Genomic DNA, 24,770 nt, shown 5'->3' with positions numbered 1-24,770 from the left:
GGCCAGTGTTCATGGAACCATGGGCTTCATCTCAACAATTTATATCTTGCACCTCAGAGGCTGTTGCTAGGGTAATTAGCTATCTAGTATTCAGAGAAAAATTTCACATTGGGATTTGTGTCTGTTCAAACTACTGTGTAGTTTAATTTTGAAAACATGGCCACAGCATTGGCCAGTCTTAGCAGGGGAAGACTATAGGTAAGTTACAGTTGATTTGCAGGGGCAATTTTAAATACACGTATTTGCAACTAGATATCTCCTGTTAAATGAACATTTCTGAGTCATTAACTGCTCGTGGCTAAGGAACAAACTTCACAAAGTACAGATAATTCCACCTTATCTTCTCAAACAAATTTTATTCATATTCTGCTCTAACAAATATAGTATGAAGGCAACAGTTGTTTAAGTTTTTTAGTGTATGGCACACATGAAAAGAAACAAACATATTTAGAAGCAGTCCAGTATTTAAATGCTGGTTTAACAAAAGAGGCACATATTATCCTATTTAGCAGTTTATACCAGATCTCAGAAGACATTTTTTTTTCCTAGCAAGCAACAGACTACATTTATTTGCATTAAGTAAAAACATATCTTGATCAAGAAAATTACTTTTTTTCTGATTTTCCTTTATATCACAAATGTCAGGGTAAGGCAAATCCTTAATGAATCATATGATAAAAACCCTATTCCCCAAGAAAATATATTGAACATATTCTGCTAACTTTGTTATTTGTCAAAGCAAAGCCGACATGCACCACATACAGAGAAATGTCATTTCAAATCAACTGCATCAAGCAGAACTGTATTAATTCACAAAGAGGCTTTTCAGTGTTTCATAGAAAGATGTACAGTTAGCTGCGATGACTAATAGGTGACCCAGTATCATAGACCACGTTTTGGACACCGCCTTTGTAAGCTTTTATGAAAGAAGGCTTGTCCATCGTCTGAATAGTTACCAGCTAGAGGACACACCCTTTGTCTCTCCTAAAACAAGTACCTTTTTAATTAGATCTGTTATGTGGAAAGCCTACCTTGATCCCACTCTCCGTCCTGTAAACCCTCATACCACCTAGCCTGGCTGGATTGTGGCTGGAAACTGACATACAGAATTCATGTTCTGGAGAATTCAGTCCACCTCTCAAACTTTCCATTGTACAGTCTGTGCAATGACAGCACCAGTGAAATAAAGGTTTCCTGTGTTGTGGGTGTCTTCGATATGGCCAAGAGCTAGATTTTTAATATTTTACTATTGAAATGGAAATTCACTTCATTATTTGTCCTAAAGCATAAAATCTTACTGCCAAAGAGCAACCCAAAAGCATAATGAGGCAAAAATGAAAACACAATCTAATCATAAAGTCAGGTGTAAACAAATTCAAGAGTGGGGCTGATCATACTTACTCCTCACTCAGTTTCCTGGATACAGAGCTGACTTTCTATAGTTTTCAGGCAGAGCCCTCCCTCCTCTCATTCCTACTCCACCCGCGTTGAAAATGAATGAATGGCTATCATTGATGTCAAAGGCAACACCAGGACTGAAGTAATTCTGACCCCTACTGCTCCTACCAGAGACATTAGGTCTCTTTCTTCTTTGTCCATTAAAGAAAATCTCCATCCTTCCTGCCTCCTCATGTTGTTTTCAACTTAACTCATTATTGAGCACAAGTAGCAGTAATGCTTAGGAGTCATAGGAAATTGTGCTCCCAGAAGATTGTGCTTGTCAAGTACTTCACAAGAATCATGGCGACTTTCAGTTAAGTTATAAAGATGATATGAAATATAGAAACTGCCAGTATTCCCATGGCATCATTTCTTGGATTATTTAAAACGAGACTTTTCCTTGTTTTTCTACAAAGCGATGTCTAATGGCAGTAGAGGATGTATCAGTTTCTGTATCAAACCGTGGAATAATGGCAGAAGGGGACATGAGCATGTTCTGAAATCATGAGGTCACTTAAGTATTGTGGCTGCTAGGTTGACGAGCAGCTTAAAAAACTGAGGGTGTTAAAACATACTACATAGGTAGAAATACAACTTGTTAATTATTCCAATAGACCAAATAAGCCATTCAGAGAGGCAACAAATTCAGAAAGGCCAAAACAAAATTCATAGGAAGATAAGAAGGTGAATTTTCTTTAGAGGAAAGAGCATAACTGAAGAACTCCATGGAATATTTAGAAAGCAGAACACCCTTTTATTGTAGAAACGCTCGATCTGATCCATTACTTTTCTCCCTCTACAAAGAAAAAATATACAGCTAACTTACTTACAATTCTAAAGCCCTTATAAGGAAGGTGGATTTAAGAAGATATGGAAGAAATAGTGCAAGTTGCCACAGAAATAAACAGATTGGTCTTAGAGCCGGGGAGGCTGTGGGAAGCAGGTGTCTTGCGTCCTGAGGCTTCTGTCCACGTTGGCCCTAGGATAGACATTTGTGACAGCTTCTGACTTCCTCCTGGGCCCTTCGCCCCTCACGCCCACTGTATCACTGGCATCTTGGCTTATTAGTACTGCTGCTCCCATTCAGTGTGTGCTGGGAGAGGGGACTAGCCATCAAATGAGTCTTGGACTCAGCATGAACAAAAACACACCATGTAAAAGCAAACCAGGAAGCCAGAACTACAAGCAAGACCTCTAATTGCCTCTAACTTCAAATGAGAATCTGCTCTGTGGGTCATCAGTCCTTGGGTAAAGACAAGATGTTCTTTTATGAGAAGCATATATATAAAGAGAGATTTCAAGGGAAACTTTTCATATTCATAGGCGGATGCTTGGATCCTAAAGGCAGCAACCCCCTGTCTCTTAACTAAAATGCCTAGAAAAGTGCCACCCCATACAATTGTGTCACAAGGAGTTACATCTCCCAGGGGAGCTCCATGTGAAGCACCCAGTAAAGACCTCCTGGACCAGGTGAGCTCTGCTGAAAGTCGGTGTCAGAGAAGAACTCACCTGCCATCCTGCTACCAAGGAAGACCCGACAGCAGCCAGGGCCCACCTTCCTTGTGATGCCTCCACGCTCTGCTACGGATTAAACTCTACTTCCACAATCCTCCTGACAACCACACGGAACAACACTGTACCTTGGGAATCCCTGAATAAAACACCATTTTTAACTCATCGTCCTGACCTTTTTCCAAGTGATTTCTGATGGTTTTGCCCATTTTCATCCTGCCTCCTTCATCCATGGATTCTACTAATACAGGGTTTGATGGATCCTGAAATGCAGCCTGCAGCTTACCAAACAGTCACCTTCCTTCTCTTTCTTGGAAGAAACCACTGTACCAACCAGCTTTGTGAAATAACCGAGAAAGCAGACAGGAGCCAGGATACACATGTATGTCACACGTGCCACTGGGACCCTGGGGCAGAGTCGTGAGAGAAAAGACAGAAATAACAGGGATAGCGCCTGAAAGATGCATTCACGTGGGTCCCCCCACCAAATAAAACTTTTTTTTTTCTTTTTTTCTTTCTCTTTCTGCCGGTAAACAGAACAAAATGCGGCTGGAGAAATAAGAGCAAAGGATTCCCCATCCTTCCGTGGGACTCACCTCCCCCCACCCTCCCCCACAGCGCACGCAGGTGTCTTTTTCCACCCCCCAGGGCCGGGAGGCCTGCAATGCTGAGGACTGTCATTTACTTCCATTTCTTTGTTCCTTTGCTTCATCTTGTGCCCCTGCCGAAGATAAGGAGAAACCATTTGTTAGATTAAAGATATCTCCATAGGTTGAGCAAGGAATATCTTTTTCCTACAGCCATTTAAATGCTTCTCACCCCTCAAATGTGCCTAGAAAGATCTTCTTTGACTATCCAAGAGCTTTGGATATCTGAGCTGTGATTGCAGGCACGGGGTATCTTTAAAGAGCATATAAATCACTGCTAATAAATGTACGAGACATTGACAACTTGCTTGGCTGATGGGGGTGATTAATTCAACTCTTCAAGGTATTCTTTGAGAAAGCTAATCTTGAACCAATGTGTCCTCCCTTCTCAGCCCTTTCATGTGCTCCAGTTTCCAGGGCTCATCATAGAAACAATAATAATTTACATGATGCCGATTTGCAAAAGTCATTGATTGTCATCCCACCACTTTGAGATCTTATTAAGTAGGCATCTGCCGTGTTCTCCACTTGTGAAAGAACTCTAAGAAGATACCCTGCCTTAGAAGAACCTATAGGGAAATGAATAGATCTTAAGTATACTTCAAACTGTTTTGAAAAATGTATTTAACCCACATCATTCCCATTGGCCCAGAAAGTTCCCTTTTCAATTATTAACCGTACAACTGATCTGATTTCTATCACCATAAATTACATCTCTTCAAGGAAGAATTAGAGAGATGATCTCTGAGCTAACTTTCTATTCTAGTGTCCTATGAATCTTTAAAAAAAAATCCTTTGAGGTGTGTGTGTGTATAGAAAAGCGATATCGTGCTCATTGTAGATAATATTTAAAATATCCAAAAGTAGACAAGCAAGGACCCTGCATAATGCCTCTATTGACAATAACTTCTGTAGTTAATATTATGGAGCATTTCCTTATATTATTTTTCCATATCTTTCATATGTATATACACAATCATGCATTTTAATTTTAACAATTAAAATTGTAAACAGGAAGAACATTACAGACAACCTTAAGACATATCTAGAATATGTTCAATATCCAGATTTAATGTGTTAACATTTTTCAAATTTCCTTGTGATCTTTATTTTACTTTAAAAAAATAAAACATTATGGGTAAATTAAAGTATTTACAGATAAACTAAAACTATTTCTCTTCCTTCCCAGAGATTACTGAATCCTGATATTAGTGTGAATCAACAACATGCATGTTTTTACACTTTTACACATACATATATTTACAAATACAGACACAGTGGGAAGTATGTAGTGTCATCTTGTGTATTATAAAATGTACGTAAATAGTAATTTTGTCTTACTCTGTTTTTAACCATTCGTCAATTATTGTTATAAATTTATAATCAATATATATTTTGATGTTCCTTTGTGTTTACCACTTTTCTTGGCTTGCAGTTGTTTCCTGCACACTACTCTTTCCTCTGGGCTCAATTTTCTTCTTACTGATGTGCCTCCTTTAGTAGCTTTTAGAGAAAAGGTATGTGAGTAGCAGGTTTTTCTTTTTTCCTTAAAATGGGATATCATTTTCCTTTTTTAAAAATTAATTAATGAATTAATTAAGTTTTTTTGGCTGTGTTGGGTCTTCGTTTCTGTGCGAGGGCTTTCTCTAGTTGCGGCGAGCAGGGGCCACTCTTCATCGTGGTGCGCGGGCCTCTCACTGTTGCAGCCTCTCTTGTTGTGGAGCACAGGCTCAAGACGTGCAGGCTCAGTAGTTGTGGCTCACGGGTCTAGTTGCTCCACGGCATGTGGGATCTTCCCAGACCAGGGCTCGAACCCGTGTCCCCTGCATTGGCAGGCAGATTCTCAACCACTGCGCCACCAGGGAAGCCCCTCATTTTCTTAAATGATAGTGAAACTAGTGAAGAACTCTATGTTGACAATCATTTTAATCCATGTTTTGAAGACTCAGAATTATTCTATTATCTTCTGACCTAAATTCTTGATCTTGGGAAGCTTGTTGTCTGTGCAATACCTATTTATTTATGGTTAACGCTCCTTTCCCTCTAATTGTTTTAATTTTTTTCACATTGGTGTTCTGTAGTGCGTAAGTGTGAATTTATTTTAAATATGTCCTTCTTGTAACTTATTATTCTTCTTTTAACTTAAAATTTATTACTTACATCAATTCTATTTTTTTAAAGGAACTCCTTTATTTTATTTATTTATTTATTCATTCCTGGCTGCGCTGGGTCTTCGTTTCTGCGCGAGGGCCTTCTCTAGTTGCGGCGAGCGGGGGCCGGGGCCACTCTTCATCGTGGTGCACAGGCCTCTCACTATCGCGGCCTCTCCTGTTGTGGAGCACAGGCTCCAGACGTGCAGGCTCAGTAGTTGTGGCTCACAGGCCCAGTTGCTCCATGGCATGTGGGATCCTCCCAGACCAGGGCTCGAACTCGCGTCCCCTGCATTGGCAGGCAGACTCTCAACCACTGTGCCACCAGGGAAGCCCCTATTACTTTCATTAGTTCTGATAAATCCTTGCCAGTATCTTTCAAATACTATCAACCAGCTCCTTTTAGAGTTCTTGTTGAATACAAAATGTCTTGGTTATTCTCCTTCTATCCCTTATGTCTCCTCATGTGTCATTTATATTACTATGTATTTACTTGCTTCCTCCAAATTGTTAATTTTTCATAGTTTGCTTTTTTCTTACAGTTTTATAGCTACTTTTTATCTTTTGCTGTCATTTAAATGTATATATTTTATAAAATCTTCAAAATTTTCTACTCTCATGTTCTCATGGTGCTAATCATCCTGTAATTTTATCCACCAACTCTCATTCATGATGGATCATTTCCTTTTGTGTTTCGTAAGTCTTAAAATTGTAAATTTAATTCTTCTGTAGGAATTCCAAGGGATAGTTTTACATTTCCATTTGCTAACTCTCCCAGAGATAATACTGGTCTATAATCTAATATTAAATTAATTTTTCAGTTTGTATATTAACATATGACTTTGGATGGCATAAATTTGTGTTTCAAACGCATGGTGCATATATGTTTTCTACTTACTGTGGGAGCCTTTTTCTTTCCCCAGGCAGCACCCTGGGCAGGCTCAAGTCTCCTTGTTAATTTCTTGAGCTGGGTTATGACTTACTTATATAGAGCTATCAATTTCAGCTCCTTACCTTGAGTGACCCAAGGTCCCAGGTTGGTATTAAAACCCAAGTCTCTAGCCTTAGGGCCTATCTCTGCACCAACAACCAAACTGCAGCCCTTGGGGCTGCTGGATCTTCAGCTCACCAGATTATTGCTTTGGTATTCAAATTCCTCTTCACTTCTGACACCTTAGCTTTCATGTCAGCTGAGCTATATATTTTAAAATACTTTTGTTGTAGTTTATCTCTCATTTCTAAGCATTTGTATTGAGAGGGGCTCTGCATTTTTTCCCACCTTTTCAGTCACCTATTGCTACAAAACAAGCCACTCCAAAACATAGTGGCCCCCAAACTCATGATTTATTGTTTCTAATGACTCTGTAATCTGGCTTGGGCTCGGCTGGGCAGTTCATCTGCTCCAGGTGTCATCCACTGGGGCCGGAACATCCAAAATGCCCTCTCACTTTCCAGAATCTCTCTCCATGTGGCCTTCCTCATTCTGTAGCACAGCTTGAACTCCTTACAGGGTGGCTGTATTCCAAGAGTACAAAAATGGAAGTTACAAGGCCTCCTAAAGCCCAACCTGGAAGCCACACTTGGCCAGCCATGTTTCTCTAGAATCAAAAGTTCAGATTCTATAACCATCTTTACATGCCCTCAAATACTTGTAAAATTATTTTTCAGTTTGCACGGTGTTCTATTGATTCATTGAACTGTTCTCCTGTTGTCATTTATGATAGCCCTGATTTTTTACAATTCTAAATTACACAACACTAAACATTCTTGTATTATGTCTTTGAACTCTAATTCTATTTCCATTTCATGGTATTTCTTTAATTTCCCTGGAGGTATGATGCACAGATCGAAAGGTTCTTTCTTCCTGTTGAGCTACCAATAATGTCTACAAACCCAGGTGTGTAAATATTTCTATGGGAACTGATGACATTCCTTAGGTCATACTGTTCCTTATGACAACTGTGTTCAGAAATGCACTATTGTTTAGGGAGCAGTACGGTATCATCAAAGAATATTGTCCTGGAAGTATTTGAACTTCCATTGATCAGCTAAGTGACCCTGTGCAAGTCACTTCTCCTTCCTGGAGTTGAGGGACTGCAGCAAAGCGGTAGGGGAGGAGCCACGATACATGGTTTTGCAACAAAGTTAAACTAATTTTGAACTTTAAGTTTTGACAACTTATTCATTTGGGTAAAGGGATGTAGATAGATTCATATTTATAGTCAAGGAAAATATTTTGACATTGACCAAGGAAAACATTTATTTTGGTGCTGCATCTAGATATTGATCACACAGAAAAATAATAGTGTCTGTAAGAAAGAAATCTAGACGATAAGTCTATAGTTTGTTGGCAGCAAAAGGGCAAAAGGTAAGGCAATACTGAAGAATTTGCATTTAAATTGTTCAGGTTTAATCTCACTTCATTACTTCTTAATGTAAACTTCTCTACTGTTATCATTTCTGCAGCTTAACAGGATAATTAAAATACATAAACAAGGTTAAAAAAAAAGCAATGTTTTATAAGACCATGTTTGTGTGAGTTTATATTTTTTAGCCATCCTATGCTATACATGTATTGCACAAATGCTATTATATTTAGTTTTAAATGATGTTTAAAACCGTGATAGGAAGACAGCTGCCTGCTTTCACATGTTCTCAAACTTCAGTCTGCCACAATGCTGGAGCTTGAGCAATGTGTCTGCCATGATGCTGGTGCAACATGGCCTTCTGGGAGAGTGCAGAGGCCTACTGAGAAGATGCAGGGAAGATGAAGGGAGGTGTGAATGAAAAATGTTGCCTGCCTACACTGCCACCCTGATGGTGAGCCCTGAGGAGGCTCAGGATGAGAAAGAACAGGATACAGGATACAAAAGATAATGACCTCATGCTGTGTAGCCATGCCCATTGGGGAACCCACTCATCTTAATTAAAACTTGCTCTGCTGGGGACACAAATAAGAACTGGCCATTCCATGATCTGAGCACTATGGTGGTCTTATACCACTAGAGGGAAAACCTAAGACATGTAAGAGAAGCTGAAACAGCTCTGGGGCAAAACCTAGAGGAGTTACGCTCACAAGCGGCACATTGATCATCGCTAGTGATTTTATTTTGACAAACCAACCTCTGAATGGGGAATAAAGCTTTCAAAACAAAAAGCAAAAGGAACAACAGATTGCAAGCCTCCAACTTAATACCCTAGCCAGGTTTATATACCTACAAAATTGACTGACTTACCTGGGAATATCGTGTTCTGATAATGACTAAGAATGGGGCTCTTTTATTGCATATTCAGTTAAGTTAAAAAAAAAAAAAAAGCCTGCTTGATTAAAAAAAAAAACATCTTTTCAGAATTCTGACCTTAAAGAAACAAAAGCCCTTCTAGGGGTAACTTGCATTTCTCTTTCTCTGCCTTTGAAATGTAAATGTTCTACCTGTTCTTCTTTAGGCATTTGTGTGTGTGTGTGTGTGTGTGTGTGTGTGTGTGTGTGTGTGTGGTCTCTACAACCAAAAGGTACACATATGGTATACATTTGTCATCCAATTGAAGAGACTGGGGTCCTGAGCAGTCTTTTTTTTTTCTGGCTGTGCGAACTCTCAGGGGCTTTTTGCCATCTAAACCTTTGGTGCGTTAGCTTGTACAACGAAGGCCTTTACTTTCTTAAACTATTTTGAGGAGTAAACTTTCTGGATCTTGTTTAGGTGGCATCTTTTGCATCTCTTCTGGGGAAGCCTCTTGTATCTTATTGGTTTGAGTCACTATTAAGATATGGCCAGATGATGGTTCCTTTAAATTGGACTTCTGAATTGATAAATTTTTAGAATGCTCTCATTATAAACAGCCATTTTATTGGTACTTATTAAAAAAGAAAGAAATTAAAGGGTGGAAAATATATCTAATGGTTAGTTTAAAACAAACAAGAAAAAACAGCTTGTGAACTTTTGCTTAATTATATTGTGGGATAGACATGTTTCACTGGGGAATGCTTTCCCCTGGTTGGTATTATAAGACAGGGCATATAGATCTGCCTCTCAGGAAATATTAATTAAACATACTAAAGGAAACCAATAAGGCTACCTGAACTTTATAAAGTGAAAACTGAGAACTAATATTCAAGGGCTAATAATAATAAAATTAGTGATTTTGCTCTGGGTTTTAACTTGCGCACTCAGAAAGAGGGCCTTGTTGATGGTCTTATGCAAGTTTTTAAAGGCATGATAAATTAAACCCTCAAGTCCTAGAACATAGAACTCTTAAATTTCAGTTCAGTTGGCAATATTCACACTGAAAAGCAAATTAAATAAAATATAGCTGGGCAAATCAACTTTTTAATATCATTTAGGTGACCCGTTCTTTGGGGAATTAAAAGCAACTGTCTTTGCCTTCCATTAAATCTCTACAAATCAGAAATGTAAATACAGCCCACAATGACCTGAGACTGAACCTAATCAGCTCAACCAAGTAGAACCGGAAACCAAAGGCAAAAAAAGGGCAAAAGTGGCCCTTTTAAACTCCAACTGTTACTGAATGCAAGTTTGTGCACCTGGCATACAGGGAGGCCAAACAAACAAAACGTCAGAGTTTGGAGCAGAGAGGTTTATTGCAGGGCCAAGCAAGGAAAATGGGTGGCTCATGCCCAAAAACTCTGAACTCCCCGATGGTTTTTGGGGAGAAGTTTTTAATAGGCAAAATGTGGGGTGAGGGCTACAGGGTGTATGACTTTCTTCCAACTGGTTGGTGGTGAGGTAACGGGGCGGTGCTCCAGGAATCTTGTGCTCAGCCTGAAATTACCATCCTCCACCTGGGTGGGGGCCTTAGTTCCTGCAGAAGAAACTCAAAGGTATTGTTATGTATATCCCTTGAAGGAGGAACCAGGATCCTGCTTTAATCTCTGCGCTATTGTTTCTTGACTGCTCCTCCTTTGTTTCTGCATTGCCTCACTTCCCTGATGAGCAGCTGTTTGAATCTGCCCTTTGTAACAAAGGGAAGGGTCAAGGGAGGCAGAATGAAGCTTATTTCCTACAAAGAAATGGGGGACATGGAAAGGATTTGTACCCAGGAGGGGCCCACGAGTCCTGCTCAGTTTCAAAACTGCTGGGAAGGCTCTCTCAGCCAAAATCTAATTCATAGCCTCCTAAGGGTTTATCAAGAATAAATACAAATCTTAAAGCCTTTTCCATAAATAGTAAAGCCTTAATCATCTGAACAAGCAACTTTAATTTATTCCAGTTGTTCTTTATAAAGTAGTAAGCTTATATTGTATTACTTAATTCATAACTAAGTTTTTAAGGTGAGGCTATGACATCTCCAGTTTTGTCTGGTTATATGTCTGTGTACATGTTATACATATGAGATGTGTCTACCTCTGGAAAATATCAAAATTAAACTTATAAAAGAGCTCTATTTAATTGACTTAAAAGTAAGTGCTTACAAACTAAATATTTCTAAATATGAAAGAAACTCCCCAGAATGAATTTCAGGTTCACATGATCTAGAAAGTATTCAATATTAAATTAACATGTGGTATTAAAGCTAGCTTAAGCTTGCTGGTTTATTGTACCTAGGTTTACTGAAGGTCAATACATGTTATTTCTGTTACAGAGTTTGTCAACAACAACAAAAGTTAACTTGGTATGATGAAATTCTTATAAGTAGATTAAATCTTTAGAAATAATTATGTTTTAGGAAGGTCTACTTGAAAATAATCTCTCCAAATATCTGGTAACTTGAAACTTTAGAATTGTGCTAAATTAAGTTAAATGATGAGAGTTTGTTGAATAGCTAGGTCATTCCCAAATAAAATAAGATACTGAAAAAATGACTGAACCTTGGCTTCCCTTGAGAGAGTAACTAAAGTTGTTTAGAACTATTAATAAATGTTTGGTGCCACACTGGGATATTTTTATAAGAAAGCACATGTTTTTAGAAATTATTATTGGTATTTATGTTTGCCAAACTATAGAGTGCTAATGTAGAAGACAGTTCATAATTGCTTCTTAGTTTTCACTAGAAATTAAGGTTTTTAAGAGTTGAGGATTCTAAACATGTAATTAAAGCTAACAGAAATAATAAAGGAACCATTTCAGTAGGAAAGTAAGATGTGTGTTGTGAACAAAAGAAGGTATGAAAAATGGAATTGCGTTTTGTTAAGGGAAAAGAAAGTAATTTTGCCCTAGAGCTGGTTGTTTCTAGATGTGGGGAAAATTAAGGGACAAAATAATATGCATGCAGAAAGGGGTGGAAAAGGAACCCTGAGAATACAGTTTTGTTCATGGTCAGGATTGGCTGAATTTAATTAGGTAGATGGATGGATTTTCTCGTTAAAAGTAAGCTGGTACAAGACTGGAGTCTCACTTTCTCTCTCTGTTAAGAAAACAAAGTTTTTTTGAAGTGCTGCTTTGCTAGCAGATTGTGTGAGCTTCTGTGCCTTTAAGTGACCTGTATTTACTTTTGAAATCTTTTGTAACTTTGGTTAAGTGAACAAGCTGTGATCCTATTTGACCAAGTGTTTTAAAACTTTTGACCTTCAGCTAACTTTACAATGCTTCAGAGGGCCCCTAAGAAATCTCAGAGAAGAATATCAAACTAATTGGGCTTATGGTAAGTTAAATTACTTGAGAAACATTGTCAAGTAATTAGAGATGAACCTTAGGTTATATTTTATGGATAAATGTCATTAGTATAGATATCCCAAAATGTATATGAAATTCCTAAAAATCTGATATGCCCTGGTATAATGTTATCAGTCATAATTCTAGTTATTATCTTTAAAATGTTGTTATATGTCACAGGAGTATCCAAGTTTCTTGTCAATTGCATTGTAATCATATCTTTAACCATGTCATTTTCAGTCTTGTTGTTTATAGACAATCATTGTTTTACTCTGATAATTTTATAAAATGAACTGCAAGAAAATTCATAAGAAGGATTTTTAACAAATATAAGTTTCTGATAACTTTTAGATGATACCGCTGAACTGTGTAAGAAATTACAAAACTCTAATGGAAAACCTGAAGACTTCATCCAGCTCATCAGGAATTAATCTTTTTTATCTTTTTTTACTGTCTCTCAAATTTCTTTGCTAGTGATACACAGAATACAAAAGGAATAGTTTGACAAGTTACAATCAGTTCAGTTTGGGATACATTGAGTATGACTCTGAAACTCCAAGGAGAGTCCTAGATATAGAATTAAGTTGATTTTTTTCATACAAAATTATCTAGTACAATATATTGACTGATCAATATAATGCCAACTTATAATAACACCAAGTTCTCATTATATGTGGGTCATTTCTTGAGCACTCTGAACTGTTACACTGACATACAGTACTTGCCCACTCCCATGCCAACATTACACTAGATTTATTTTAAAAGTCTTGTTACTGCATAGATAAGTCTCTACACCTTGTCACTACCACATCTTCTTCCTCTTCAAAATTGTCTTGGCTGTTTTTGTTTTTTGGGTTTTTTTTTATACAGCAGGTTCTTATTAGTCATCAATTTCATACACATCAGTGTATACATGTCAATCCCAATTGCACAATTCATCACACCCCCCCCACCACCCCCCGCCGCTTTCCCCCTTTGGTGTCCATACGTTTGTTCTCTACATCTGTGTCTCAATTTCTGCCCTGCAAACCAGTTCATCTGCACCATTTTTCTAGGTTCCACATATATGCGTTAATATACGATATTTGTTTTTCTCTTTCTAACTTCACTCTGTATGACAGTCTCTAGGTCCATCCATGTCTCAACAAATGACCCAATTTCATTCCTTCTTTTGGCTGAGTAATATTCCATTGTATAGATGTACCACATCTTCTTTAACCATTCATCTGTCGATGGGCATTGAGGTTGCTTCCATGACCTGGCTATGGTAAATAGTGCTGCAATGAACATTGGGGTGCATGTGTCTTTTTGAATTACAGTTTTCTCTGGGTATATGCCCAGTAGTGGGATTGCTGGATCACATGGTAATTCTATTTTTAGTTTTCTAAGGAATCTCCATACTGTTCTCCATAATGGCTGTATCAATTTACATTCCCACCAACACTGCAAGAGTGTTCCCTTTCCTCCACACCCTCACCAGCATTTGTTGTTTGTAGATTTTCTGATGATGCCCATTCTAACTGGTGTGAGGTGATACCTCATTGTAGTTTTGATTTGCATTTCTCTAATAATTAGTGATGTTGAGCAGCTTTTCATGTGTTTCTTGGCCAACTGTATGTCTTCTTTGGAGAAATGTCTATTTAGGTCTTCTACCCATTTTTGGATTGGGTTTGTTTGGGATTGTTTGTTTTTTTCATATTGAGCTGCATGAGCTGTATATATATTTTGGAGATTAACCCTTTGTCTGCTGATTCGTTTGCAAATATTTTCTCCCAGTCTGAGGGTGTTGTCTTTTCATCTTGTTTATGGTTTCCTTTGCTGTGCAAAAGCTTCAAAGTTTCATTAGGTCCCATTTGTTTATTTTTTGTTTTTATTTCCATTACTCTAGGAGGTGGATCAAAAAAGATCTTGCTGTGATTTATGTCAAAGAGTGTTCTTCCTGTGTTTTCCTCTAAGAATTTTATAGTGTCTGGTCTTACATTTAGGTGTCGAATCCATTTTGAGTTTATTTTTGTGTATGGTGTTAGGGAGTGTTCTAATTTCATTCTTTTACATGTAACTGTCCAGTTTTCCCAGTACCACCTACTGAAGAGGCTGTCTTTTCTCCACTGTATATCCTTGCCTCCTTTGTCATAGATTATTTGACCATAGGTGCATGGGTTTATCTCTGGACTTTCTATCTTGTTCCATTGATCTATGTTTCTGTTTTTGTGCCAGTACCGTATTGTCTTGATCACTGTAGCTTTGTAGTATAGTCTGAAGTCAGGGAGTCTGATTCCTCCAGCTGCATTATTTTCCCTCAAGACTGCTTTAGCTATTCGGGGTCTTTTGTGTCTCCATACAAATTTTAAGATTTTTTGTTCTAGTTCCATAAAAAATGCCAGTGGTAATTTGATAGGGATTGCATTGAATCTGTAGATTGCTTTGGGTAGTATAGTCATTTTCACAATATTGATTCGTCCAATCCAAGAACATGGTATATCTCTCCATCTGTTGGTATCATCTTTAATTTCTTTCCGCAGTGTCTTAGAGTTTTCTGCAACAGGTCTTTTGTCTCCCTAGGTAGGTTTATTCCTAGGTATTTTATTTTTTTGTTGTTGCAATGGTAAATGGGAGTGTTTCCTTAATTTCTCTTTCAGATTCTTCATCATTAGTGTATAGGAATGCAAGAGATTTCTGTGCATTAATTTTGTATCCTGCCACTTTACCAAATTCATTGATTAGCTCTAGTAGTTTTCTGGTGGCATCTTTAGGATTCTCTATGTATACTATCATGTCATCTGCAAATAGTGACAGTTTTACTTCTTCTTCTCCAATTTGGATTCCTTTTATTTCTTTTCCTTCTCTGATTGCCGTGGCTACGACTTCCAAAACTATGTTGAAAAACAGTGATGAGAGTGGACATCCTTGTTCTATTCCTGATCTTAGAGGAAATGCTTTCAGTTTTTCACCATTGAGATTGATGTTTGCTGTGGGTTTGTTGTATATGGCCTTTATTATGTTGAGGTAAGTTCCCTCTGTGCCCACTTTCTGGAGAGTTTGTATCATAAATGGGTGTTGAATTTTGTCAAAAGCTTTTTCTGCATCTATTGAGATGATCATATGGTTTTTATTGTTCAATTTGTTAATATGGTGTATCACATTGATTGATTTGTGTATATTGAAGAATCCTTGCATCCCTGAGATAAATCCCACTGGTGTATGATCCTTTCAATGTGTTGTTGGATTCTGTTTGCGAGTATTTTGTTGAGTATTTCTGCATCTATATTCATCAGTTATATTGGTCTGTAACTTTCTTTTTTTGTAGTATCTTTGTCTGGTTTTGGTATCAGGGTGATGGTGGCCTCATAGAATGAGTTTGGGAGTGTTCCTTCCTCTGCAATATTTTGGAAGACTTTGAGAAGGATGGGTGTTAGCTCTTCTTTAAATGCTTGATAGAATTCACCTGTGCAGCCATCTGGTCCAGGACTTTTGTTTCTTGGAAGCTTTTTAATCCCAGTTTCAATTTCATTACCTGTGATTGGTTTGTTCATATTTTCTATTTCTTCCTGGTTCAGTCTTGGAAGGTTATACCTTTCTAAGAATTTGTCCATTTCTTCCAGGTTGTCCATTTTATTGGCATAGAGTTGCTTGTAGTAGTCTCTTAGGATGCTTTGTATTTCTGCAGTAACTTCTCCTTTTTCATTTCTAGTTTTATTGATTTGAGTCCTCTCCCTCTTTTTTTTGATGAGTCTGGCTAATGGTTTATCAATTTTGTTTATCTTCTCAAAGAACCAGCTTTTAGTTGTATTGATCTTTGCTATTGTTTTCTTTGTTTCTATTTCATTTATTTCTGCTCTGATCTTTATGATTTCTTTCCTTCTGCTAACTTTGGGTTTTGTTTGTTCTTCTATTTCCTTTAGGTGTAAGGTTAGATTGTTTATTTGAGATTTTTCTTGTTTCTTCAGGTAGGCTTGTGTAGCTATAAACTTCCCTCTTAGAACTGCTTTTACTGCATCCCATAGGTTTTGGATTGTCATGTTTTCATTGTCATTTGTCTCTGTATTTTTTTAATTTCCTCTTTGATTTTTTTTAGTGATCTCTTGGTTATTTAGTAACGTATTGTTCAGCCTCCATGTGTTTGTGTTTTTTACATTTTTTTCCCTGTAATTCATTTCTAATCTCATAGTGTTGTGGCCAGAAAAGATGCTTGATGTGATTTCAATTTTCTTAAATATACTGAGGCTTGATTTGTGACCCAAGGTGTGATCTATCCTGCAGAATGTTCTGTGCCCACTTGAGAAGAAAGTGTAATCTGGTGTTTTTGGATGCAATGTCCTATAAATATCAATTGAATCTATCTGATCTATTCTGTCATTTAAAGCTTCTGTTTCATTATTTATTTTCATTTTGGATGATCTGTCCATTGGTGTAAGTGAGGTGTTAAAGTCCCCCACTATTATTGTGTTACTGCCGATTTATAGCTGTTAAAAGTTTCCTTATGTATTGAGGTGCTCCTATGTTGGGTGCATACATATTTATAATTGTTACATCTCCTTCATGGATTGATCTCCTCATCTTTATATAGTGTCCTTCCTTGTCTCTTGTAACATTCTTTATTTTAAAGCTTATTTTATCTGATATGAGTATTGCTACTCCAGCTTTCTTTTGATTTCCATTGGCATGGAATATCTTTTTCCATCCCCTCACTTTCAGTCTGTATGTGTCCCTAGGTCTGCAGTGGGTCTCTTGTAGACAGCTTATATATGGGTCTTGTTTTTGTATCCATTCAGCAAGCCTGTGTCTTTTGGTTGGAGCATTTAATCTATTCACCTTTAAGGTAATTATCAATATGTATGTTCCTATTAACATTTTCTCAATTTCTTTGGGTTTGTTTTTGTAGGTCCTTTTCTTCTCTTGTGTTTCCCACTCAGAAAAATTCCTTTAGCATTTGTTGTAGAGCTGGTTTGGTGGTGCTGAATTCTCTTAGCTTTTGCTTGTCTGTAAAGCTTTTGATTTCTCCATGGAATCTGAATGAGATCCTTGCTGGGTAGAGTAATCTTGGTAGTAGGTTCTTCCCTTTTATCACTTTAAGTATATCATGCCACTCCCTTCTGGCTTCTGCTGAGAAATCAGCTGTTAACCTTATGGGAGTTCCCTTGTATGTTGTCATTTTTCCCTTGCTGCTTTCAATAATTTTTCTTTGTCTTTAATTTTTGCCAGTTTGATTACTATGTGTCTTCGCATGTTTCTCCTTAGGTTTATCCCATATGGGACTCTCGTGGCTATTTCCTTTCCCATGTTAGGGAAGTTTTTGACTATAATCTTTACAAATATTTTCTCGGTTCCTTTCTCTCTCTCTTCTCCTTCTGGGACCCCTATAATGCGAATGTTGTTGCATTTAATGTTGTCCCAGAGGTCTCTTAGGCTGTCTCATTTCTTTTCATTCTTTTCTTTCTTATTCCGTACCACAGCAGTGAATTCCACCATTCTGTCTTCCAGGTCACTTATCCATTTTTCTGCCTCAGTTATTCTTCTACTGATTCCTTCTAGTGTAGTTTTCATTTCAGTTATTGTATTGTTCATCTCTGTTGGTTTGTCCTTTAATTCTTCTAGGTCTTTGTTAAACATTTCTTGCATCTCCATCTTTGCCTCCATTGTTTTTCCGAGGTCCTCGATCATCTTCACTATCACTATTCTGAATTCTTTTTCTGGAAGGTTGCCTATCTCCACTTCATTTGGTTGTTTTTCTGGGGTTTTTATCTTGTTCCTTCATCTGGTACATAGCTATCTGCTTTTTCATCTTGTCTATCTTTCTGTGAATGTGGTTTTTGTTCCACAGGCTGCAGGATTGTAGTTCTTCTTGCTTCTGCTCTCTGCCCTCTGGTGGATGAGGCTATCTAAGAGGTTTGTGCAAGTTTCCTGATGGGAGGGACTGGTGGTGGGTAGAGCTGACTGTTTCTCTGGTGGGCAGAGCTCAGTAAAACTTTATTCTGCTTGACTGCTGATGGGTGGGGCTGCGTTCCCTCCCTGTTGGTTGTTTGGCCTGAGGCAACCCAACACTTGAACCTACCTGGGCTCTTTGGTGGGGCTAATGACAGACTCTGGGAGGTCTCACGCCAAGGAGTACTTCCCACAACTTCTGCTGCCAGTGTCCTTTTCCCCACAGCCACCCCCTGCCTCTGCAGGAGACCCTCCAACAGTAGCAGAGAGGTCTGGTTCAGTCTCTATGGGGTCACTGCTCCTTCTCCTGGGTCCTGATGTGCAGACTACTTTGTGTGTGCCCTCCAAGAGTGGAGTCTCTGTTTCCCCCAGTCCTGTTGAAGTCCTGCAATCCAATCCCGCTAGCCTTCAAAGTCTGATTCTCTAGGAATTCCTCCTCCTGTTGACAGACCCCCCAGGTTGGGAAGCCTGACGTGGGGCTCAGAACCTTCACTCCAGTCGGTGGACTTCTGGTATAAGTGTTCTCCAGTCTGTGAGTCACCCACCCAGCAGTTATGGGATTTGATTTTACTGTGATTGTGTCTCTCCTACCATCTCATTGTGGCTTCTCCTTTGTCTTTGGATGTGGGGTATCTTTTTTGGTGAGTTCCAGTGTCTTCCTGTCGATGATTGTCCAGCAGCTAGTTGTGATTCTGGTGTTCTCGCAAGAGGGAGTGAGAGCACGTCCTTGTACTCCACTGTCTTGGTTCTTGTTTCAGAACTTCATCAGAAATTAATTAACTGATAAATATAATTAATAATTTTATGACTTTCTGAAATATACTTCTAAGTTTTTTTTTTCCAGAAAAAAATATTTTCTCTTCTGCTATGACCTACACGTTGATAAAGTATACCTTTATAGACAAAGTTGAAACATTTATCTTTTTCTCTCTACCTGATTCTTCTAGAATTTGGCTTCTCCAGCTAGCTCTCCTGTGGACTTGATGGTTTATTGCAACCAGATTACTACTAGTTATACTAATCATAATAATTTGTTCTTTTTTGCTTCCAAATGCTGGTCCAATTTATGACCATGGGGAAGCACTGCGAATGAAAAATGTTGCCTGTCATATTCTGTCGCTCCATGGTAAGGCGTCAGCCACTGCAGCCACCCCTAATGGTGCACCCCGAGGGGACTCAGGATGGGAAAGAACAGGATACTGGCCCCAGATAGCTAAGCTGCATATCAAAGGAATGATTCCAAAGAGCCCAGATTCTTGCATCTTCCCATAAGCAGAAACGGGCTAAATTCATTAACTTTAGATATCTTGTTTTCTTTAATTAACTACTAATCTTTTCATGTTCTGACTACCTGGTCTTTGTTGTAAAACTCCTACAGTTCCTGCTTCCCCCTTACCTCTTCAGAGCAGTCCTGCAGAGCTACCCTAGGTTTGAAATCCTCAGAAGGTCCACCAAATAAAACATAATACTCAACTTTTAGGTTGTGCTTTTTTTTTTTTTCCAGTCAACAGAGGCAATGGTATCAACACATTTGCGTCTTGCCCTGGATGATGCACAATTCATTTACCCCATAATTTTTTTTCACAGCTTGGTATTTTAAGCTAGGAATCAGAATAGCTAGGCTGGCTTCTTCTCTCTAATTCTTCTCTCCAGCCCTCAAGATACAAAAAAGGGTTACAGACCACTCATTATTCTAGATATACTTCAGTCTTGGCTGAGTGATTTAGAATGTTGGTCTGGAAAAACTCCTAAACATCATCTGGCCCCATTTTTGTTCCCATGGAATTCCCTGAGGCTCATTCAGCTCAACAAACCTTTGTGTAGAGGCGCAGGTCCACAGGTAGTGGTGTGAGAGGACGGGACATAAGGCAGGTTTCTATCAGCCCAAATACACTCAAATGCCTTTCACATTGTTCAGGGCAAAGTTTAGTGTTAGGCTTAACAACAGATATACTAAACAACTCAGCAGGTAACTTCTGGAAAAGCAATGCTTCAGAATCAGCTTGGGGTTGCTGAAATAATTTGATCACTCCAGGAAGCCAGGAAGTGAGATGCATGGAAAATTTTTTTTCTTGTCATCAAAGCTCAGAAAACCAGGGTATTGCATGATCTGGATATGCTGTAGCTTATCTTTTTCCTTTAAAGATGGTAAGTTTCTTACAATATGTTATTTAGTATAAATATTTTAAAAGTTTAGCCTGAGGCTGAACTTATAAACGTTTAAAAGTTCTATCCATGGGACTGGATAGAACTGAGGGGAATCCAACATGCCTTTTACAAACAGTTTCTATGACTGGCCCATTTAATCAATTGAAAATCTTATAACAGAGGCAACTTACCTATTAGTTAATCTTCTTGCTGACTCTCTGTTGGGTCATTTACACTGTCAACCTGATTACTCATTTCAACTGGAACCAGAAAGGAAAAGAAAAAGGTTAAAGGTTTGTTAAACCCAAATCTCTTCAACATATTAAAATGGCCTGTGAATTGTTACATTCCTGATTTCCTATCATCTTATACTTCTTTCAGTTTGTTTTCATTCATTCAAGATTTGGGGACCACTCATAGATTTTTACTTGTGGGGGGATGGGGAGGGCAGAGTTGCTTCTTTACTAAACTGTAGGAGCTGAGTTGTCATTTCATACCACATTTTTGGGTTGATATTTTGTGTGTATTTATTACCATCCTTAGGTAAATTCAAAGGCCTTAATAGATGTCTCAGAAAATAAAGAGGAAACAAAGCAAACCAGATCATCGACATGCAGAGAGGTAAGCAGCTCCCTCTAAAACAGCAATGCCAGTAGGCCTGCTTGGTTTGCCACGTCTTCAATTTTGAAATTCAAAACTGACACTGTATGTAAACTTGCCCGTGGGTGCACTGGCAGTGGCCACCATGAAATAGAAAAGCAAAACATCTAACCAGATCGCACAGCAATGATAAAACGTGTGCTTTTACTTTACCGTGTGTTCTATGTAAGCATTTGCATACAAATAGCACACACAGTTAATTAATAGTACCATTGTCTAGAAGGAGCCCAGAGCAGGCATAGCAGACACTGGAAATTTTCAAGGGTAGATTGGTATTTTTAAAGCATCAAAGCCCATATTGTAAACTGCAAGACTTATACAGATGAACAATAGCTAGGCCAAACCTAACAACAGAATTCTGACTTCAAACCTTTGTAGCAAGCAGCTCAGAATGGTCAGGACTTGGTCAGTGACTGCCAGCTTTCCTGTATTTTACTCCATGCTCCCAACACAGGACCAGCCAGGGAAAGCCAAATATGTTCCTAAACCAATCAGCCACTTCTAGTTAGCCCAAGTGCAGCTTCCCCTTACCAGCAACCTCCAATCAAGGATGCTTGAAGTCTTCCCTCTTGTTAGAAGTTCCCCACTTCCCTCCCTGCCTTTGAGTTGGCCAAACACAAGTGATAATGGCTGTGTGACACCCATGCTTTGGTAAGCTCTGAATAAGTAACCTGTTTGTTCTCATTTGGATAGTCTTCATTTGTTGGAACAAAAGCAACAATCCAAATCTATTTTACTTTTTTTTTTTTTTTTTGCGGTACGCCGGTCTCTCACTGTTGTGGTCTCTCCTGTTGCGGAGCACAGGCTCCAGACGCGCAGGCTCAGTGGCCACGGCTCACGGGCCCAGCCGCTCCGCGGCATGTGGGATCTTCCCAGACCGGGGCACGAACCCGTGTCCCCTGCGTCGGCAGGCAGACTCTCAACCACTGCGCCACCAGGGAAGCCCAAAAATCTCTTTTACTTTAATCAAGTTTTCATGTTCAAAAAAACAGTGGCAGGTGCTGGATCTCACATTCCAAAGAGACTTGAAAGAGGGAATGTCATGGGGTGGCAGCCCACCCAACTCTCTCTCAAGGAGGAAGGTTTTAAAATCAGGTCTCTTTGTTCCTCCTGCAAACTAGCCTTGGTTTCTAATGATGGGTGAGCCCATTCTTTACCCCAGGTATAAACTGGCCAGTTACAGGAAGTGTACCTCTAAAAGAAGAATAATGAATGCACTTTCTATCCTGGTCTACAAAAATATGGGTGAGTGTTCCTTTCTCCAGCCCAAGGGTCCCTAGTTCCACAACCAAAACCTAATAAGTGTTAGTATGAAAAGCGTTTCATGATCAAATAAGTTTGGGAAAAGCAATGTTAAATTATGTTAAGAAGTTTCTTTACAGCGGAGACTTTGGAAAGCCTGGAATGTGCATGGCAAATCTCCCAGCGAGGACTAGAACTCAGCATTTCCCACATTTATCTCCCTTTATTTATTGAGCATTGCATGGACCTGGTATTCTTTGGAACCTGCTTTGCAGAGAACTAGTGAAGAACCATGCCTATAGTGTCACAGCAAGGCGGGGGCGGGTTTCATTCAGCTGAGGATCACCAACATGGGGTGGCTTTTAATGGACGAATCTGGGGTTTGACAACATTATTCCCCTAGATAAAGCAGGCCCAGGGGTTAAAAAAAAAAATCAGTTTGTATTGGGTGTATGATAGGCTTAAAGATGTATTGTAGAACATGGGGAATATAGCCAATGTTTTGTAATAACTCTAAATGGAAAGTGACCTTTAAAAAATTGTATACATTTTTTAAAAAAATTAAAAAAATACTTAATTAAAAAATCAGCTGGTGCAGAAGGGCTTATAATTAAGGGAGGCAATTAGGTGAAGGCAAGCCTTGTAGCAGGGTGGAATGCATGGTATAGGAAACCATTTAAAACCACCAAGTAACGTCTACCAGTGGCTGAAATTTTCCCAAGGTCATTATCAACTCAAACTAATTGGCTTTGTTTTCCTGGCTGAAATAACCCAAACAACAATATATATATATAAACAGTTGATCACTGAACAATAATTCTGGTTCTCTTAAGCTCTGTGGGCAAGTGGAATTAAATATTTAGAAATCATGTGTGCTCAAATAGTTTTTCTAAATGATGATATTTCAAAGGGTCAAAGCGTTTCCAGTATCATTGTACAGGGGCAAGGCTGTAATATTCCTGAGGCTCACAATTTCTAGATGCCTTCAAAGTGAGATGTGACTAAAAGAACGTTTTTGTAAATTTATTTAAAAAGTACTTTTAAAGACTCACTGCGTTTTTGGCCAAGCCATCTGATGTGTGATACAGTGAAGTGAAGTGATGAAGGTCCAAGAATAACCTTAGGCCAAACTCAAGCCAGGGCTCCTCTGAATGCTGAGTGCTTGCTGAGTGTTTCCATAAAGTTCACCAGCTAGGCTTCAGTTTAGCCTTGGAATTACCCACTGTTTCCTCGGTATTGGGAAGTAAGATTAAACTGAGGCCCATGCTGTTTTTTTCAAAAGGCTGCCAATTTTGTTAGTTCCCAGTAGAAAATGGTTTTTGAACTTTACCTTGTTCAAACTGAATATGTTGACTCATAGCATAGACAGCTCCCTTAATCCTAGATGACACAGAGAAAATGTGCCAGATTTGTAGTTTGTGTGACTCAAATAGCTCAGAAACTTACCATCAGGACTTGTAGAATTTTCTGTGTCACCAGAGCCTTCGCTTTTCACAGGAACGCTAGGTGTGTCCTCGCCTTGAGCTGAAAAAGAAGGTAGTCCTTGATGAATAGAGAATTAGAACAGCCTGACTGCCAATTGTTCTGTCACCCTCCATTGCCCTCCTAAGTTTAAAAATACTCCTGGGATTGAACAACTTTTTCAGAAAAGCTTAAAGGAGCAAATAGTAGGTCGAGTTGCTTGAATACTTTAGTGCTGTCATGTTCTAAATTCTAATGTGTGAGATAATCACATACATACATGCACAATGTCTCAAATTAGAACGCTGGTAGCATGAAAGCAGCAAAACTTGGTTTAATCAGAACCACCCACAAGTTGAATTTGGGGAAATTTGTGTGTGAGTTTATGTAGCTTAAACTTTGAAGAGAATGAAAAAAGAAAACCTATTTTGCCTCAGGCATGCCTGAAAGCTGAAAGATTCATTCTCCTGGCAGTGAAGTTTAAACACAAATGAAGGGCTCAGTTGCTCCCCTAGAAGACCTCAGATGCTGCCATTTTGGATTGCTGAGAATCCTGTCTTTAGTTAATTTCTGTTGTCATTGTTCTCTATTTACAGTTTCATAAGGCTTGTCATCACTTGCTGTGGCTGAAGCTATATAACATGCTTAAATGTAGTTGTAAGGAGACTGTTTTTCTTGATCCGATATTTGTACATATAGAAAAAATGATCACTATAATAAGTCTAGTTAACATCCATATTTCTTATTGTGAGAAAATGTACAGATAGTCGAAAGGACGATAATCTCTTACTTCTTAGTTAAATATCTATTATGTTTTCACAGCTTGAAGAGCCAGGGCATTTGAAAATAGAAATATAGAAAGTACTACACGAGTCCATAACTTCAAAGTTCTTATTATTTCTGTACTTTTTTTAAACAAAAGATTAAATTCAGTTTCATTACACGAATACCTGTTGAGTCCAGAGTAGGTTCAATTT

The 24,770-nt window shown here is 38.5% G+C and overlaps 1 protein-coding gene across 3 annotated transcripts in view; it reads right to left on the bottom strand.

Annotated features, from left to right (window-relative positions):
- Positions 1–3,600: 3,600 nt before the first annotated feature.
- The window catches only part of MACROD2 (mono-ADP ribosylhydrolase 2), a 1,992,245-nt gene continuing 1,971,075 nt past the window's right edge, over positions 3,601–24,770 (bottom strand). For all 3 annotated transcript variants that reach the window (XM_060078113.1, XM_060078114.1, XM_060078115.1), the window contains 3 exons: positions 23,779–23,856; positions 20,622–20,690; positions 3,601–3,673 (listed from right to left, as the gene is read on the bottom strand). In XM_060078113.1, the coding sequence (XP_059934096.1) occupies positions 20,629–20,690; positions 23,779–23,856 (140 nt within the window). In that variant the 3' untranslated portion in view covers positions 3,601–3,673; positions 20,622–20,628. The remainder of the gene's footprint in view (positions 3,674–20,621; positions 20,691–23,778; positions 23,857–24,770) is intronic.

The sequence above is a fragment of the Mesoplodon densirostris genome, chromosome 16 (genome assembly GCF_025265405.1).
Source record: "Mesoplodon densirostris isolate mMesDen1 chromosome 16, mMesDen1 primary haplotype, whole genome shotgun sequence".
NCBI lineage: Eukaryota > Metazoa > Chordata > Mammalia > Artiodactyla > Ziphiidae > Mesoplodon > Mesoplodon densirostris.
This window is presented reverse-complemented; position numbering and strand designations above follow the sequence as displayed.